This window comes from Rosa chinensis, chromosome 5 (genome assembly GCF_002994745.2).
Source record: "Rosa chinensis cultivar Old Blush chromosome 5, RchiOBHm-V2, whole genome shotgun sequence".
NCBI classification, from domain to species: Eukaryota; Viridiplantae; Streptophyta; class Magnoliopsida; order Rosales; family Rosaceae; genus Rosa; species Rosa chinensis.
Genome location: NC_037092.1, coordinates 16911507 through 16929572, shown reverse-complemented (window position 1 = coordinate 16929572; position 18066 = coordinate 16911507). Strand labels below are relative to the sequence as shown.

The 18066-nt window shown below is 37.2% G+C and overlaps 4 protein-coding genes across 9 annotated transcripts; 3 read left to right on the top strand and 1 right to left on the bottom strand.

Moving 5' to 3' along the window:
- Window positions 1–9: 9 nt before the first annotated feature.
- LOC112202749 (pentatricopeptide repeat-containing protein At1g79540) lies at window positions 10–2937 on the bottom strand. Its single transcript, XM_024343750.2, has one exon. The coding sequence runs from the start codon at window positions 2807–2809 to the stop codon at window positions 470–472; it is 2340 nt and encodes a 779-aa protein (XP_024199518.1). The 5' UTR covers window positions 2810–2937; the 3' UTR covers window positions 10–469.
- Window positions 2938–3607: 670 nt separating this feature from the next.
- Window positions 3608–6501, top strand: LOC112165766 (uncharacterized membrane protein YuiD). Of its 5 annotated transcripts, none has more exons than XM_040506577.1 (6): window positions 3608–3953; window positions 4053–4187; window positions 4311–4348; window positions 4446–4512; window positions 4738–4784; window positions 5885–5974. In XM_040506577.1, exons 1-6 carry the CDS (start codon window positions 3765–3767, stop codon window positions 5889–5891), a joined length of 483 nt encoding a protein of 160 aa, XP_040362511.1. In that variant the 5' UTR covers window positions 3608–3764; the 3' UTR covers window positions 5892–5974. The 5 variants fall into 5 exon arrangements, with proteins under 5 accessions (XP_040362511.1, XP_040362512.1, XP_024158176.1 ...); XM_040506578.1 differs by lacking the exon at window positions 5885–5974 and adding an exon at window positions 5838–5871; XM_024302408.2 differs by lacking the exon at window positions 4738–4784 and adding an exon at window positions 6144–6501 and having other exon boundaries at window positions 3609–3953; window positions 5885–5978.
- Window positions 6502–7481: 980 nt separating this feature from the next.
- On the top strand, window positions 7482–7810 carry LOC112201577. The gene has a single exon (XM_024342485.2). It carries the CDS (start codon window positions 7482–7484, stop codon window positions 7719–7721), a length of 240 nt encoding a protein of 79 aa, XP_024198253.1. The 3' UTR covers window positions 7722–7810.
- A 3718-nt stretch (window positions 7811–11528) lies between these two features.
- On the top strand, window positions 11529–17471 carry LOC112202323 (zinc finger CCCH domain-containing protein 37). Of its 2 annotated transcripts, XM_024343278.2 has the most exons (12): window positions 11529–11885; window positions 12636–12880; window positions 14661–14720; window positions 14814–14891; window positions 14994–15056; window positions 15145–15354; window positions 15453–15490; window positions 15584–15630; window positions 15752–15870; window positions 16046–16099; window positions 16444–16590; window positions 17001–17471. In XM_024343278.2, the coding sequence occupies exons 1-12, from the start codon at window positions 11597–11599 to the stop codon at window positions 17142–17144; spliced, it is 1494 nt and encodes a 497-aa protein (XP_024199046.1). In that variant the 5' UTR covers window positions 11529–11596; the 3' UTR covers window positions 17145–17471. The 2 variants fall into 2 exon arrangements, with proteins under 2 accessions (XP_024199046.1, XP_024199048.1); XM_024343280.2 differs by lacking the exon at window positions 12636–12880 and having other exon boundaries at window positions 11702–11885.
- Window positions 17472–18066: the final 595 nt, after the last annotated feature.

Below are 18066 nucleotides of genomic sequence, written 5' to 3'. Positions count from 1 at the left end.
GTCAGAGTGTTAGGGAAAGATAACCTTCCTGTTTCTCAAGTTGATATTCTTACAAGGATTTCACTGTGTAAATTACAAAAATTTTGGATGCATAGAAAATGATCCATGTCATCCACTTCATACGAAGCACTCTCCTACTTATTTCTCTGGTAATCTGAAAAATCTACAGCAACCCTCCTATGCACCAATGCCGGTGAAAAAGACAAGGTTTGATCCAAGGGGGTGTCAGATTGTGCAACAAGCTCTCTGTTCCAAAACAATTTCCTGACAGTAATCTCACATTGAACTGAAGATTCATGGGCGAAAAATTCAATCAATGGAGTAGATATAATTTGACCGACAGACAAGCCTGGGAACGAACCACTGGTCAAGAATTGTTGCCATTTGTGTATATAAGATCAAAGTAGCTCCTCCTTAGTGTCAGCCATGAACAAAATGTATTGACACAAATTACCAATTCCATCATGGTCTAGTGAAATTGTAGAAGTAACTTTGTAGTCTGGTGAAGACAAGCATCAAGATCATATCCAAAATTTCTCATCCTACGAATGAGATCAAAGGCACGGTCCTTTTTGTCTCGGGAACGAAGAAGACACTTGAGCAGCTTATTGCATATTTCGGGCATTAACATGAAACCCCTCTCCAGAGTATAATGGAAAACATTTATTGCCAGGTCCAAATTCCCTTCTTTGCAGAGACCATTTATCAAGTGCACACAACTTGGTGGAGTGACATTGACTTTGTACTCCTGAAGTACAGAAAACATTCTCAGAGCTTCACCCACTCTTTGCACCTGACACAAACCAATGAGCAAAATAGTGTACGGTCCTAAATCTAAATCTTTAAACTTTACATCCATTTCAAGTAAGCCTTGGATTGCCTTCTCAATTTGCCCCTCTTTAAAATTTTCCTCTATTGCTTTGATTGCTTCCTCTTCTCTGTGAGGAAGGCTGCTCAGGTACTTCAACCAAAGACTAACAGCTACTGAAACCTTGCTATACCTGCAAGACCAAGTCATCAGTGATTTGTAAACTTCAGAGCTAGGTGTGCATCCATTCTTCACCATTTGATTAAAGACCACAAAGGCATCTTCTTCTCTTTCAACCCTTTGAAGTCCATCTATAAGTGTTCCATATGTAACAGAATCTGGGGCAATCCCTTTCAATTGCATATCCTTGAAGAGTTTGAAAGCACCATCTATGTTTCCATTTTTGCAAAACCCATTGATTAGAGTGTTGTAAGTGATGACGTCAGGGGCAACCCCACTACTAGCTAGCTGCATCAGAAGTTTATAGGCCTGAAGAATCAATCCTGACTCGCACAATTGCTCCACCTTCTTTTGAAGACTCGCACTATCAATAACCCGATCACTACCTTGAGAAAGACGAAGAAATAATGAAGGTTTTTTTCCTATCTCCATCTTGTAAAACAGCAACTGTGCATCCTCAAGCTTAGAAGCCTTACAAAGCCCATCAATAAGAGCATTGAAGGTTACAACAGAAGGAACACATCCAAGCTTCTCCATCTCATTGAATATCTGTGCTGCTTCCCCTATCAGCCCATTCCTGCACATACCACAAATGAGAATGGTGTAAGTGCAGGCATTAGGGAAGCAATCTTGCTTCGAAATCTCAAGATGGAGAGATCGAGCTTCATCCAAAAAACCTAAATCACAGAACCCTTTGATGACAGCATTATAACAGTATGCATCTGGAACCAAACCTTTCTTACTCATCTCACTCAAGAAGTTCAAAGCATCCGTAACCCTGCCAGCGTCTGCCAGCCCCTTAATCAATATAGTACACAAGATAACGTCAAGCTCAATCCCCTCGTCGATCAACTTCCCATACAACTCATGTGCCTCATCAAACCTCCTAGCTCTAAATAAACCCAAAATCAAGGAACTATATCCCTCCACTCCAAGAACATAACCATCCCTCTCCAATAACCTCACGAGCGCGTAAGCTTCGTCAAGCCTACCTAACTTACAATACCCATCAAGCAAAGCATGGTAAGTAATCACATCAGGAGTACACCCGGTTTCCTTCATCGTATCGACCAGCCTATGCGCATCATGAGCCCTCTTTGCCTTGCACAACCCGGAAATGATAATAGTATAAGTAACGGTATTGGGTGCAATCCCCCTCTGTGTCATCTCATCAAACATCTGAATCGCATCCTGGGTTTTCCTACTCTTGCAAAACCCATTGATCAAAATGCTATAGGTAGTCCTACTGGGACTAAGATTACACTTCAACATTTGGTTATACACAGCTAAAGCTAACAAAAACACTTCTTTCCTCACCAAAACATATAAAACCGCATTGTAAGTATAAACATCAGGCTTACAATCGAAATCTTTCATCCTTGAAAAAGCCTCCACCGCCTTCTCGGCAATGCCCAGCTTATCATACCCTCTGATCAGCACAGAAAATGCATCACACCCGATTCGAATCCCGCAATCTCTGAACTCCTCCAGAGTCCTCCAGTAGAGTTCAACACCATTATCGTCCCCCAGGAGCATGTCAATCACTGCGGAACGACACATTCGGGCGCAAAGCTTGGATCTTTGGGTGGCCCAGATGAAGAGGCGAAAGCCCAATTGTGGGTTTGTGTGGTGTTCTTGGATCAGAGAGATGAGCTTGTTATTGGAGAGGTGTGAGATCAGGGATTCAGCGCCGTCGGATTTGTTGAGGATGGTGAGGAGGTCATGGGCGGTGGGAGATGGGTCTGGTTGGGTGTGGGAGTAGCGGCGCCGCCATGGGGGTTTGGGAATGAAGTAGTGGATGGGGCGGAGGAGGGGTTTCATGGTTCCTGTGTATTCATGGAAGAACCATTTTTCAGGGTTTTGGGGAAAAGCTGAATTCCAGTTGGTTTGGGAATCTAGGGATTGGAGTAATTGCAAAATTTTGCTGCCCAATTTGGGGATTTAGGGTTTTTACTAAAGCTAAAAAGTTTAAAACTTTTGTAACCCTTTTGTCTAACCAAACGACGTCGCAGGCATTTTGGTATTTTACATTTTTACCTGGTGTGACTTTTTTAACAGTTTGACCGCAGAACCAAGTACCCAATGAAAAAACAGAATAGGACTGTCATTTCGTTTAGTAATTAATTATTGAACTGACCGAATATTAACCGATATTTCAAGTTTGGTAGGATAAAAGTTGGTTGATTTTGATAAATATCGAATTTATCGATTATTAAAATATAAGCTATATATTTGGTTTTCAATACATATACATGTATATGAAGAAATATAAACATATTATTTTCATAATAGTATTAACATTATTACTAATTGTTGTTATTAGATTGATAGTACATGTATTTTAAGTAACTTAGTAAAAGATTGTTATATAATTAGTTTTATTGAACATATATGCAGAAGAGAGCTACAATTAGATAAGGGAGATGAATATAAAGTTTTCGACAATTTATTAAATTCAAAAATCCACCTATCGTTCGTTCTCATTTATATTATAAAAGATATTTATTGTAAATTTAGTAATACTGAAAATCAAAATACCAAATTTAGTAGTTATGACAGTTCTATTTTCAAACTGAGTTTAGTTAGTAATTGACAATTCTATTTTCAAACCGAAAATTTGAGTTTTGAAGTCGGTGAGTCCTACGATCCCTACAAAAGGACGAATCTTTATCCATCAGGGGCGGAGGGAAAGAGTCATTGGTGGTTGACTATCACTGTGACTGTGAGTCTCTCCGGTGTAGGAGTGCAGGAAAAGAGAGAGAGAGAGTGAGAGACCATGTTGCTCCAATTTTGGAGCATTTCCAGCTGTGGTGCATTTCACAATTCTTGGGCTCTCACTCACTCAGGAAAGCACCATAATCTCATGTTTGGCAAACCTCTCTGCCTCAGAAAGTCAAAACCATCCACACCCTTTTGCCTGAAAGCTCAGTTACTAGATGAAGTTGCTCAACTTGCCCATAACAAGGTGAAACCAATTCCGGGTGTCTCTAAATTTTCATTGTTGGCTTGTATTGATGGTATGGTAACTGAATGAAATCTTGGTCATCTGTTTGTTTTTATAAAGGTTTTGGTTGCAGCTGGAGTTTGTGGGGTAATTGGGCAGCTGTCCAAGCCTTTCACTAATGTAATTCTGTACGGCAAAGAGTTTGATTTCAAGTCAACCCTTCAGGCCGGAGGCTTCCCTTCCACGCATTCCTCTGTAAGCTGTTCTTAATTTTGTAATCCAATTATGTAAATGTAGAATCAAGTGATTGTTCATACTCTCAGTTGGATATAGACTCATGCCGAAAGTTGCTTTTGTTGCCGTTTTCTCTATGTGTAGGCAATGGTGGCTACTGCAACAACGCTTGGCCTTGAGAGGTATGCACCATTCCTCCTTTGTTTGCACCTGCATTTGGTTGAGAATTATATCAATGAACTGATATTCAGGTTCATGACTGTATTGGTTACGAATCAGGGGGCTGTCGGATTCAATATTTGGCTTGACTGTTGTTTATGCAGGCATTGTGATGTATGATGCCCAGGTATTAATGTTGACATATCTCTTTCTTTCTTTAGCTGTTTTCTCGTTGATGCTATTAATTTGATAGGTCTACATATTTTGATTAATGAAAATTTGAGCTGAAATACTGTTTATGATTTCTGAATTTGATGTATTTGACACTGAGAACAGCTTAATTCTAGCCAAACTTGATTTGTGTTCAATGGTAATATACTGTTTTGAAAATTTGGGCTTGTTTGCTTGACAGGATTTGTGGTTCTCAAGTACTTGCAATCTAATTGTTGGTTTCATGAGGTCTGATTAAAGAGGAACGAAAAAGTGACTCTCTACTCATTTATTATGTTAGCATATCGGAATATTTGCTGATAATGCTCACCGACATAAAGTTGATGTTACAACAATATGCGAGCAAATTAGCTTTTATCTAATGGGGTTAGTCCAGAACTTACTTTTAGACAGATGACAGAAAGGGCACCAAAACATTAGAGTATTTCCTGTCTGACAGTCTAATATTGCAGCAATCTGCCACATAGCTTCATTAGGAAGCATATATTTTACTTGCTTATCAGATAGTGATGATACAAAATAGGTTGTTTCAATTAATTAGAGTATTAATGTGAGCGCATGCTGATTGTAGATTTATACTCTGCAAGTTGAGGAGATGCATAGTATCTCTCTGTTCCATCTTAGTCATCAGGAAACAGATGCTTCAGAATACTAAGGAATCACAAATAAGGAAAGACTTTATCTTTTTGTGAGACCGGTAAAAATATTGCATTCTTCTTATTCGATGCTGATGATAGAGGACTTTATTCTTTCTTGGAGCCTCTTCTTCTGCTTGTTATTAGGATGTTTAACTGTTGGCATTCCCAGTTTAAACCTGACCAAGAGCCATTCTGCTGACAATGATTGATGGGGCAGTTTTGTACTTTTGAAATCCATACTCCACCTTGCCAGTATTTGTACTTGGTGGTTTGTCTATGGAGATATCATATGTAAAGCCCTGAATCTAGGCTTGTTGCGCCTTTATATGCAAAATAGATTTTACATCAATGCTGTATAAGGAAGGCTTTGAAACGTTCATTTTGGTCTATTAGGAAACCATAGGTTACTGATCCTATTGTGATTAACTGGGCACAGATCACATCAATCATAAAGGTGGAACCTATTTGCATAAGGATGTCCATGTCTGATGTGTGATCAGTAAATATAGTATGAAAATATTCATTAGCTTTAGTGCTCATCTTTGCTTCATGGGTTTCCTTCTCTGTTTTTGTTCCTTTTCCTTTAGGCTTGCCCTATATGCAGTCTTTTGATCTGAAGTTTTACATTTGTACCTGCTCATAGGTCTCAAGTTCTGGACTAAAACTGAAGGGAGTTCCTTACTTTTTCAGGGGGTGAGAAGAGAAGCTGGAAACCATGCAAGAGTACTGAACAAAATACTGCCTCAAATTACAAGGGCGAACGCAATCCCATCCCAAGATAGAGGTAGACTTAATTCTCAACCTAAACCATCATCTTCGTTACAGTTGGATAGGCTCAAGTCCCTTGCAAAGTCTTTTTCATCAAAAGCAACAAATGCCCCTTTAGTATCTCAGTCAATCACCGAAATGAGTCAAACCACTCAGACGCAGATCATGTCTTCTGGCTTAGGAACTGATGCTGAAGAAGGTTTAGAAAGAGCTGGAAGTTTTACTCCATTGAAAGAAACGATTGGCCACACTGAAGTTGAAGTCACAGCCGGTGCTCTTTTGGGTTTCTTAGTAGGCTTGGCAGTGTATACCACATTGTGATCTAAAATGCTCATGTTTTATTTCCTAAATACAAAATTTAATTACTAGGATTAGCTTGAATCCAGCAAGTTTTGGCTCAAGCTACTTTTAGAGGGCGCATATTTCGGACCAATATACTTATGTATTTATCATTTTTACCATATGATGTAATACAGGTATACTTATGTATTTATTGCTTTCACCATACGAAGATATAATGTAATACAGTATTGTTGGACCACCATTCTCGGGCCATAGTTTTTTTTATGTTATGACATACTGTTAGCATGTTTTAATATTTTTATTTTTCAAAAAGAGATTCAAGTCGTAAAATTTATTGAAGTATGGAAAAATAATTATGTATAAATATGATAATAATTTACGATATATTATAGTTATCCATCAAGTAAACTTAATTTGCTATAAAGATAAACTAGTTCGATAAATATATTATAGTTATCCATCAAGTAAACTTTATTTGCTATAAAGATAAACTAGTTCAATAGAGACGTAAATCTCAAACTAGCCAGGCCCGGACTTTAGATTTTGAGGCTTGAGGCAAAAAATAAAAATAGGCCTACATTTTTTATAAAAAAAAAATACAAAAAAAAATTGAAAAGAAAAACAAATACATAGAAAAGGGAATTCGAACCTAGACTAGGGGTAACATAAAAGAAAGGAATGCAACTTGCCAACTAAACCAGTCTTATTGTTTGGTAAAAACACATACATTTTATCTACTTATAATTTTTTCAAATACCCAAAAAAAAAAAATTAGGCCCGACGAGACAATGGGCCTGAGATGGCCGACTCATGAGCCTCATGTCAGGTCCGGCATTGAAACTAGCCAATGCACGAAATAATTTTACCTCTTAATCAAAATATTTTGCTCGGGATACTGTGGAACAACTCATAAATACATTTTTTTTTTTTTTAGAAACATAAATACATACAGTGATACATAAACGTAGTTACCAGGAATTTTTACAGACATCTGGTGTATTAGACTTTATGACACGTAAACTCAGTAGTGAACATGTGTCCTGCAAACAGTGAATCATGGCTTCATCAGCTCAAGCAGTATAATTGACCACCTCCAAATCAAGGTTATATAAATCCACAAAATACTCTAGCATCAACATTGCAGAACAAAGTTAATATCGTCATAATTCACTACGTTCAATCATCAGCTCAGAGTTATCAGAATACGTAGCTAGCTATGTCAGGAGCACAGGGAGCTCAGCCGCCGGAGTCATTCACGGCGACGACATACAAGTCAGTTGAAGGAGGAGAGAACAAAAGCAGGACTGACATACGTGCCCGGGAGGACCAGGGAAGCGTTCAGATTGATAAGCTCCAGGACAAGGTGAAGGACCCTGTTGGAGAAGGCGGTCCGGTCTTCGGTGCGGGTAAAGATCTCCATAAAGACGACCTGGGTGTCACCGGCACCGGCGAATAGCCAGCAGCTAGAGACGACGATGTGTACAAGCACTTGCTTCTCCTTAATAGATGATCTAGTCAGTAGTGTTTGTGTTGAAAAATCAATAATCAGTGTGTTCATCATGAGCAATATTTTCATGGTTCTGCAACTTGGTTATGAATCTTATGTTATGTAAATATAGTGTGTTATTAGCTAGTTATTTTGGGGTGTTGTTAGCTTGTTATTTTGGATTTAAATCTCTCTGTGTGAGAAGTGAGAACCTCAGTGATATTATTCTCTCTCGTTCAAAATTGATGATTCTCCTGCATCAAATGGTCTCCTCATCATATCTCGAATTAGTAATTAATGGATTAATTAGGGGTTTAAACGTATAGAGGGCTCATTCCTAAGTTCGATTTATTATATTATAATTTAAATTATGTATAGAGGGAAACGTAAGTTCTTGGATTAATTAGGGGTTTAAACGTATAGAAGGCTCATTCTCACGTTCGATGAACATGAACCTCGTAGAGAATATTTTGTAAATCACGGAGTCATTATCAAGGTAATTAAAATTAGTAACATACGTAGAGAATATTTTATAAATCACGGAAGTCATTATCAAGGAAATTAAATTAGGGATTAATTTTAGTTTACCCTCCTGAGCTTTGAGGGTGTCATCATTTCACTCCCTTTACTTTCAATTTTAATTTTTTATTCCCCAAATTTTTCAATTTCAATCAGCCATGTCCAATTTATCATATTCCGTCTAAATTGGACGTTAACTGACTTAATTCTGACCTTTGAGGGCTAACACGATCATTTCAAGATAAAATAATAATTTTTTTTTGGGGGTGAAATTTGCACACCCAAATTTTCAAACCACACACCTTTTTATTTTTTTAATAATATTTCAACTCACATCTTTTTACACTTCCTAAAATACCCTCAAAGTCAGATTTTTTTTTTTCCTTTTTGGGTCTTCTCTCTCTGACCCTTCTTTCTCAGTTGGGTGGTGCTTCCATTATCATCAATCTCAATCTCTTTATTCATTTCTGAAGCTTTCGTCATCTTCTTGTTGAAAATTGAAATGGGTTCGACCACTAGTTGACTGGGTTCGCGCCCATCTCGGCCCCGACCCAACCACACCGCCAATCATTCCCTACTCTCGTCTGCGGAGGCTCTTCCTCACGTACCGCTCACGAGGTGCCCCTTTCCTTTCTTCTTCAATCTTCATCACCCATTATTTCGTTTGTGCTAATTTGAATTAAAGATTCGATCTTTATTGGGTTCAGATGGTTTGGATTATTTGGGATTTGGTCGTTTGGTGCAAAGGTCGGTGCTTTCTAGTGGAATGGAGAAACCAAATGACTGATTTGGGGTTTATTTTCATGAATTTGATAAGCTGGTGGTGAAAGATTGGTGCTTTGTGATTGGTGATTTTGTAGTTTCCTTCGTCAATTTGACTTCTTGTTTATCATGTATCAGTGAATATTGGTGGCTAATGAAAAATTGCTCAATTTGGGTCATGTTGTTGATTGGCAGTTTTAATTAATCAGGTCAATTATCAAATCCGAGGATCGAATTATGTATTCTTTGGTCTTTACAAGAAGGTTTAAGAAGTCTTGACACAAGTAACCAAGGGAAGTGCTTGTCCAGAAGTAAGGAGCTCATTTCTCGGTAAGTGCTGGTTGTAATCATGATGAATCTAGTAGGGATAATAGTACAGCAGCTAGTACTTCGTTTAAAGAACAACAATCTTCGCACCCAGTCTCTGTGAATAGTTCAGCTAACATGGATGCAATCAATGGCTCTGCAGACAAGAATGTATCTCAGGCGTGTCCTGTGGTTATGCGTCCAAGTAGTTCTTCTCCACAAGGGATTGGGAATTCCCGTTCTGACTTTTTTCCCGTTTGTCGTGGTTTGAGAGAGAGAGAGAGGACCCAAAAAGGAAAAAAGAAAAATCTGTCTTTGAGGGTATTTTAGAAAGTATAAAAATATGTGAGTTGAAATATTATTAAAAAAATGAAAGGATGTGTGGTTTGCAAATTTGGGTGTGCAAATTTCACCCCCTTTTTTTTTAATTTTGTCTTCAATCTATACACCACAAGTTATAATAGGTTTATAAAAATAAAAAAAATACTCTAGGTGGTTGAAAGCTGCTCGCTGGTCTACTATATTTGTGATATATCTCTGATAAAGTGAAGAATTTTAGGATATATCCCCAATAAAGTGAAGAAATATCTGTAAAAAATAATTATACACTTTATCTGTAAATAAATATCTGTAAAAAATGATTTTACACACTCGCTGGTCTACGATATTTGTGATATATCTCTGATAAAGTGAAGAATTTTATGATATATCCCTAATAGAATGAAGAAATATTTGTAAAAAATAATTTTACAATTTATCTGTAAATAAATATCTATAAAAAATAATTTTACACAGATATTTATTCACTTTATTAGAGATATACAGATATTAAGTATTAATAATTAATTGTCTAAAAAATTTTCACACACAGTATATATATCTATTAATCACATTGGATGAAGCAGTTTTTGCTCTAATATGTTAGTTTTTAATATTTACTCTACAATCTCTATACTCCATTGCATGAGCCAACTACATTCTTTACACATGTATATATAACTCCATTACATATGTAAACTATCTCGTTTACACATGCATAAAGATGCCCGGTATATGTTCATTCTATTTTCAAAAACAAGATGTTGGAGTCTACCTTGAATATTATCCTTGTAAACACTTGGATCGATCTTTACATCCAGAGGAAATGATGAAAATATTAAAATTAATACTATATTTTTCTTTTTAATTATCTCTAATATCTCAACATTTTATCTCGAGTGGAATTTGGTTTCAACTATTTAATGAATTTATATAGAATCACTTCAAAGTAATGTTAATGGTTTGTTGTCACGTTAAAACTACATTTTCTGAAACTTCTTAACTCATGTCAAGAGAAACAAAATCCGTGTGCACAGAAGTTGGTGTTGCACGAGTTTAATGTGACAGGTATTGAAGCTACAATTCACTTTCTATAGCTTTTAGAAGTCCACGGTTGTAGAAGAAGTTAGAAAGTGAACAAGAAGAGCAATTCTTCACTTATTCTCATCATAAGAGCCTCAAAATTGAGTTGAGTTACTCCTGAAGTCATTTCTCCCCCAGCTTTGCGATTAAAACTTTTATCAAACTGTATGATCAATACACGCACCTCAACCAACTAGACTAACCGGCTACATCTTCTGCCAACACTATTTAATGAATTTGAGCATTTTTTTTCCCGTAAATCTTTTTTACACATGTTATAATAAGTAACGGTTACTTTGCAAAAACTTCTTCGTAAGATGTACACAAGTTAATTGATCACAACCGCAGTAGTAAAATGCTCCATCACCCTATCTTTTTAAAAAAGTTATGAACATGAAAGCCGCAGTACATCATCTTTAGTTGTGGCTCCATCAACAATAATACATTACACATGTTTTGATTGAAAATTTACAGTTCATTCAATGTATTAATACTCAATATTATATGACAATTATCTTAATCATCAGTATCGTTTTAAATCTGTAATTAGTAATCTATAATACTAGATAAACAGAAAACAAAAATCAAAAACTATAAACTAACTACGTTCCATCTTACCCGACCATATTACTTTCAAGAAAAAAATAAAAATAATAACATCTCCAAGAGACCAAGACCAGTAAAAAAATTGGGTTCAAAGTAGAAGAAGCAAAAGGGATGAACAGAAGTTACCCAACTTTCCAAAAGGGAACATCATCCCGTAAAACTTACAATGCAGTGGTCCTGAATTTCACTTTCACTGTGATTCTAGGGCACCAGGTCCTCCTCCTCTTCTTCTTCTTATACTCAAATCATCAATGGCGAGCCATCTCTTCACCTACGGAGCCGCCCAATCAGCTCCAGCTCCCACTCCTGCTCTCTCCACCGTCTACACCCCCCGCTCCCTAGCGCAATCCTACCTCTCCGACCCGACCCACCGCTACCTTTCCGGGTCGGACCCTCTCTCCACTTCCTCCATGTACCTCGCCGGCACCGACGGCCTCGGCGCTTACTCCGACGCCGCCAGAGCGACGTCGTATATGATGTCCTCCTGGCCCGCCCCCGATGCCGAACCCGGCCCGCCCGGCTTCAAACGCACCTCTGAAGGTTGGTGAGCTCTCACTCTACTGTAACTATCTGTTTGGTGATGAAAAGTCTGAATTTTTGATTGAATTTTATGATAGATTAAAGAGTTTGAATGCCTAGGTGTTTTTAATGCATGCTGAAATTGCTTAAAGTTTTCGAATTTTCTAATTCATGTGAGTATGTTTGTAGCTTGCTAATTTGGGTATGTATGAAGTGGGATTATGATCAAATGTAGCTCCTAGTCGGTCATTTCACTGATTAATATAAGCTTCGGCCGCCAAGTACAAGAGTTTATGTCTAATAACTATGTAAAGCTAGTAGCTTTTGTGTATGCTTCTGGCCTTACAGTGTGTGTTTATTGTTTGCTTATCACCGAGTATGAGTAAGCATTTTTGCTTTTCATCGGTAATGTCTGAGGTGGTGGTTTATGATCTTGGTGTTACTTGTAGTCAGTCATTGCACTACGGATGTAAACCATAAAGAGTAAAAGTGGGACCGTTTAACAATAGCATAACGAGTTTAGTTTGTTATCTCTAATTAGTAAATGCCTGCCCGGCATACAACAGTTTATATGTGTATTAACTATGTAAAGCTAGTAGCTTTTGTATATGCATTTCGCACAATATATACATACTATTACAGGAGAGAAAAGAATCTATCTTTGAGTATTTAGTATGTGAACCAAATTACTTTTTAAGATATATATACTATATAGTAACATATACATTTCCTCTGGTTTTCTTGTATATACTTGTCTACTACGTACTATAGCACTCTACCATCAGGCTCTTTTGGGTGCCCATAATCCGATTGGGCAAATGGAAGCTTGGTATTCAACAAATTCTTTAGCAAAGCGACCTAGATTCGAGAATACAAGCTTGCCTATTTATCCACAGAGGCCAGGAGAGAAAGATTGTGTCCACTATATGCAAACAAGAACCTGTAAATTTGGAGAGGGCTGCAAGTTTGACCATCCTATTTGGGTTCCTGATGGTGGAATCCAAGATTGGAAAGAGGTGACTGCTTATTATTATATCTTATGCCGATATACTTATAGTTTTATGACTTTTACCATATTATATATAAATTCCTATGAAGTAGTTCTAGCAAAATAATTAATCAATTCTATATAATTTCTCTAAGCTTATCAATGGATTGATCATATCCTATAAGCTGTTTAGTTCTTCAAGATACTCTTTTTTAGACTTATTCATGTTTCTAGTTTCCTATAATATCTACAGCTATGTAGTATGAATTATAGTTTATTCTTTACTTTTAGATTTTACTGCTATATCTGTTTTATAGTTTCTATACCTGCTACATTTTCTGTAAAAAGTTTGGTTATGTGGCTAGTGAGGCTGCAAAAAGTCGTGTTGGGAATTTATGTACTCTTCTTAATTTTCCACTGTAGGTCATTCACTCATTTATCTTACCCTGTGGGTTAATAAGGGATATAACTTATATATTTTGTTTTCTGTTTATTCTATTTTTCAAAAAAAAAAAAAAATCAATTTAAAATCTAGTGTCATCTCAGTTTCTTTTTCTAGTCTAGTTATACAGGAACTGACTGATTCTGTTAATCGATCTCTCATGAACTGCTGAATTGGAACAGGAATGTTGGGTCTAACATTTTGTTGGCTAATTTGTTTCAAAACACCCTACACTACAAGTTGTAACTTGAGTCTTTGTCCGCCATGATTGGCATTGGGATCATATCCCATCTTGAAGTACGTTGAAGATATTTGGAATGGTTGGCTTTATCATGAAGGAAGATTTTTCAGTCAAAGATCTCAAACCTAGAATGGTGAAAGATATTATAGCCAATCATGTAATCCCAAGTGCTTAGATTCACAGCTCTGTCTGAAGCATATTTAAGGACATTTTTGATGGAATGAATTGATGGATGTTCACTCGTGATCATTGCTTAAGCAAAGAGCCCTTTAGGTCTTGAATATTGAAAATCTGGTAGAATGTCTCGTTGCATAGATCCCTCAAGTAACATAAGAATATTATCTAAAGTTTGATGCACCCACCCTAGATTCTTTGGCTTTGGGTTTGTATGCATATTCACTAGGTCTGAGTTTTGAGATTCCTCTTGGGTGGTTTGTCTGAAATACCATTCTGCATCAAAATTCTTTGAAGGGCATTTTGGTAATTTGGAGGTGGTCCTGTGTGTATCTTCAAGATGCTGTGGAGCTAACTTGAAGCTAAAGATCAACTGGTCAGATTGCTTGTAGGGTTGTACTGGTAGACAAGTGGAGTCGAGCCAGTTATTAAGTCAATCGTCTTTGTTTTTGTTTTGCCCAAAGTCTAACTTCTTTGTAGGCATAATCCTTGGCTTTGCCTACATAATGTAAAAAGGGCTTCAATTTGATTACTATCCCTTGTGTGATAACAAGAGTTTAAGTATAGTTTCTTCATATGGGCCTACGTTCCATGCCATTGCAAGGTTAGGATTCATTTGCCTAAACACATAGGCTTTTTCCATGTTAAGTAGTTTTTCCATCTGATGGTTGATCTACATACATACATGATTATACGAGTCTTCTGTACTAGTAATAGCTCAACTTTATAATTTGTTATTTCCTTTTTCTGGCAAGTTATTCAGCTGCCCTACTTAGTGTTTGTTTTCTGCCTATTTGTATTATCTTCATTGGCAATCTGTTAAGATTAGAAAATGGTTTGCAGCTGTTTTTGTTCTTTGTCTGCTATCTTCAATTTGCTTATTAATTGTGGCAAAAGGAAACAAAGAAGGTATATTGTTAAAACACATAAATTGATCTCTTGTTCATCTAGGTTCCACTTGTTGCTCCAAGTGAGTCCCTTCCCGAGAGACCTGGAGCGCCAGATTGTCCAGTGAGTAGCATTTCAGTTTATTTATTTTTGTCCATATGATGCATTTAAGCACTTGCACGGCTCACATATACCCTTTGATTCTTTATGTTGTAGTACTTTTTAAAAACTCAAAGATGCAAGTTTGGTCTTAGATGCAAGTTTAATCATCCAAAGGACAAACTGGCCACTGCGGTAAGTGCAAATGTGATAAGGATGGCAAGATTTATTTATCATCCGGACTTATTCACTGTAGTTCAGTAGTTATAATGATATGATACTTTACTCTGGTTTCAGGGTGCTTCAGAAAATGGTGATGTTTATGCCTTACCCGAGAGGCCTTCTGAACCTGCATGTGCAGTGAGATATCTATCTCCTACGTTTGTAATGTGCATTATCTATCTAGTTTTGTTGATTTGATTATATTCCCAAAAATATGTTTAAACAGTTCTACTTGAAAACTGGGCAATGCAAGTATGGTGCAACCTGCAAATTTAATCACCCAAAAGACATCCAGATACCATCAGCCACTCAAGAGAATAAATCTGGCGAAACTGAGACAGATCTTAAGACGGAGGGCAGTGAAGTTGCTGTGAAGCCTCTTGTTTCATTCACTCCAGCACTATTATATAACTCCAAAGAGCTTCCTGTAAGACCGGTATGTACTTATTAGAGGTGATTGAGCCTCTTCAAAATTAAGTTATCAGCTTTATGGTAATTTTGTTTTGCTGATCATGAGTCTGTTGCTTCTACCAGGGTGAAGCTGATTGTCCATTCTACCTGAAAACTGGAAGGTCAGTTATGTGACTTATGTCTTATTTTGTTGTTTGATTATGATTACTATTGACGACCAAGAACTCATAATGGCTTTTGTTCTCTTAAATCAGCTGCAAGTATGGGGCCACTTGCCGGTACAATCACCCTGATAGATATGGTATATAATTAAGATTATGCTGCTCTAGATTCTAGGGTTCATTTTCATGTGTTTTAGACTCTAGTTACATGTGTTTAACAAATAGTGTGCATCAGAATTTCATTGCAAAGTTTTTGTGCAGATATCAATCCACCTGTTGCTGCAATCAGCTATCCTCTTTCGGCGCCTTCAGTTGCAGGTTTTAACATAGGAGTTGCTAATCCAGCTGCCTTCACTTATCAAACTTTGGCACAACCAACGGTAAATATGGCATATAGACATATAGTATTATATGTTTCACCTTAAGGCCTTTTTGTTCTGTATCATTAACTGAATTGAACAACTGTTAGCTCTCTCTCTCTCTCTCTCTCTCTCCCCCTCAATATATATATATATATAATTAATATTGATTCATGTTATTATATGCACGTTGCAGGTGGGAGTGAGCCCTACTGTTTATCCTCAGCGATTTGGACAGGCTGAGTGTGAAGTAAGCAACTTCTTTTGTTAAATGAATTTGATTCCAGTTGTATATGATTTCCCTTCCAGATTTGAGTTGTTTTATAAGATTTACTATGAAAGTGATCCTTAAGAGAGTATAATGAATTTGAGTTTCAACATGTTTAAACAGTTGCAACACTTTTGAGTTCTCATCATATTATTCATGGAACTGTCAGCACATGATGTGTTGCTTTATCTATCCACATTTGTTGCTCTGATGGTAGACATTTGGCCAGAAATGATTCTGTTTGACAGTGTTCATATTTCTGAATCATTCAGAACTTTGTGACGATTGCTCTCATGTTTATGTATTGTGGTTTTTTCATGTCGTAGTACTATATGAAGACTGGGGAATGTAAGTATGGTGCACAATGCAGATTCCATCACCCGATTGATAGGCCAGCAGTGGCGTTGTCAACAACAAAGCCATCTCAACAAGAAAATGTGAAGCTAACGCTTGCTGGACTTCCTAGGAGAGAGGTACGAATTGTGGAGCTATTCTCTGTTGGGACTATCCCAAGTCGATCTTTTTATCAGTAGGGTTCACCTGTCCTTGTTTTAAGCAGGGTACCATTATATTCCAAAAACCTTGAAAAGCATATGGCTATTCTTCATAAGAATGATTGAATTATGCTAAGTCTTTGCATTAGTAGTTTCAGATTGCCACTTATCTTGTGAAGTTATGATAACTATGAATATACTGTTTGCACAATAGTGATTGGAAAAATGGAAATGTTAAGACCTTTTTTTTCCTGTGAGAAGTGACTGCATTTTCTGTTGCATTTAACCATATGTATTCTTTCTGTTGAAATCTTATTTTATATTTCCATCTAGGCATTATCTATCCTCTACATGTAAGACCATTTAACAAGGGTGGAACTTTTTTACAGGGTGCCGTTATCTGTGTGTATTACCTTAAAACTGGCACATGCAAGTATGGTGCAACCTGCAGATTTGACCACCCACCTCCTGGCGAAGTTGTAGCAATGGCAGCTTCACAAGCAAAATCTGATTCAACTGGAGGAAAAGCATAAGCAGCTGAATCCACACAGGAACAGCAGCATTAGGCCCCTCGCTAGAATGAAGAAGTGATGAGGCCTCAAAGGACGAAGGAGGTCTATGGCAAAAGTATTGCCATCTGGCATGGTCTGTTTTGTACTATGTTTCTGAGCCATCATGGTTTATAAATTGCCCAATCAGCCATTCTTTATGCTCTGCGTATAAGGTGCAAGTGTTGACCGATTGGATAACATGAGGGATTTCGTTCACCTGTATTAAGTGAGTCTCTGCATGTACTTTGTAGATCTGGAGTATCAGACTGATGAGTTTCAGTGCTATGGTGTTGTGAAAGTTTGCTCTCATTGCCCTCTGCTTCTTCCTTCTATGACGATATTCACCCTTAAAAAAGCTTCTTTTTCAAAAGACCAGAGCATGACATTACCTTACATTGTCCATCAAATTCCCTCGATTCAAAAGACCAGTTTCCCTTTTTACACCAAGATCAATGACGAAAGCTTGTTCACTGCTTGTCTTGGAGTTTTTCTGCGAATCCTGGAGCGTGGATGGAAAGAAACAGAATTATTCCGGTTTATGAGTTCATTAGCGTTTATTAAATTGTTAATACAGTGGGAACAAAGAAAGTAGGTGAATCGATGAAAATCCACGGAGCTTTTAATAAGTAGTAAATAAAAACACAATTGTTTCCCATAAAATATCTCAGTGGTTCCACCTTCAATTACAGAAATAAATTTACAAACTACTAGTAGTTTGGTCTAATCATTGAAGTCCTTGTTGCTTAGGCAAACAGTCTCAGAAAGTACCTAAAAGACTGAGTGGACTTGGAAACTTGTAAGATGGGGTCGTTGATGACTCTGGAATACCTGGACACCATTCATTTCAGACTTTTCGGTATTTAATGGTACTCGGTTTTAGATTTCTGTACATTTCTGTATAATC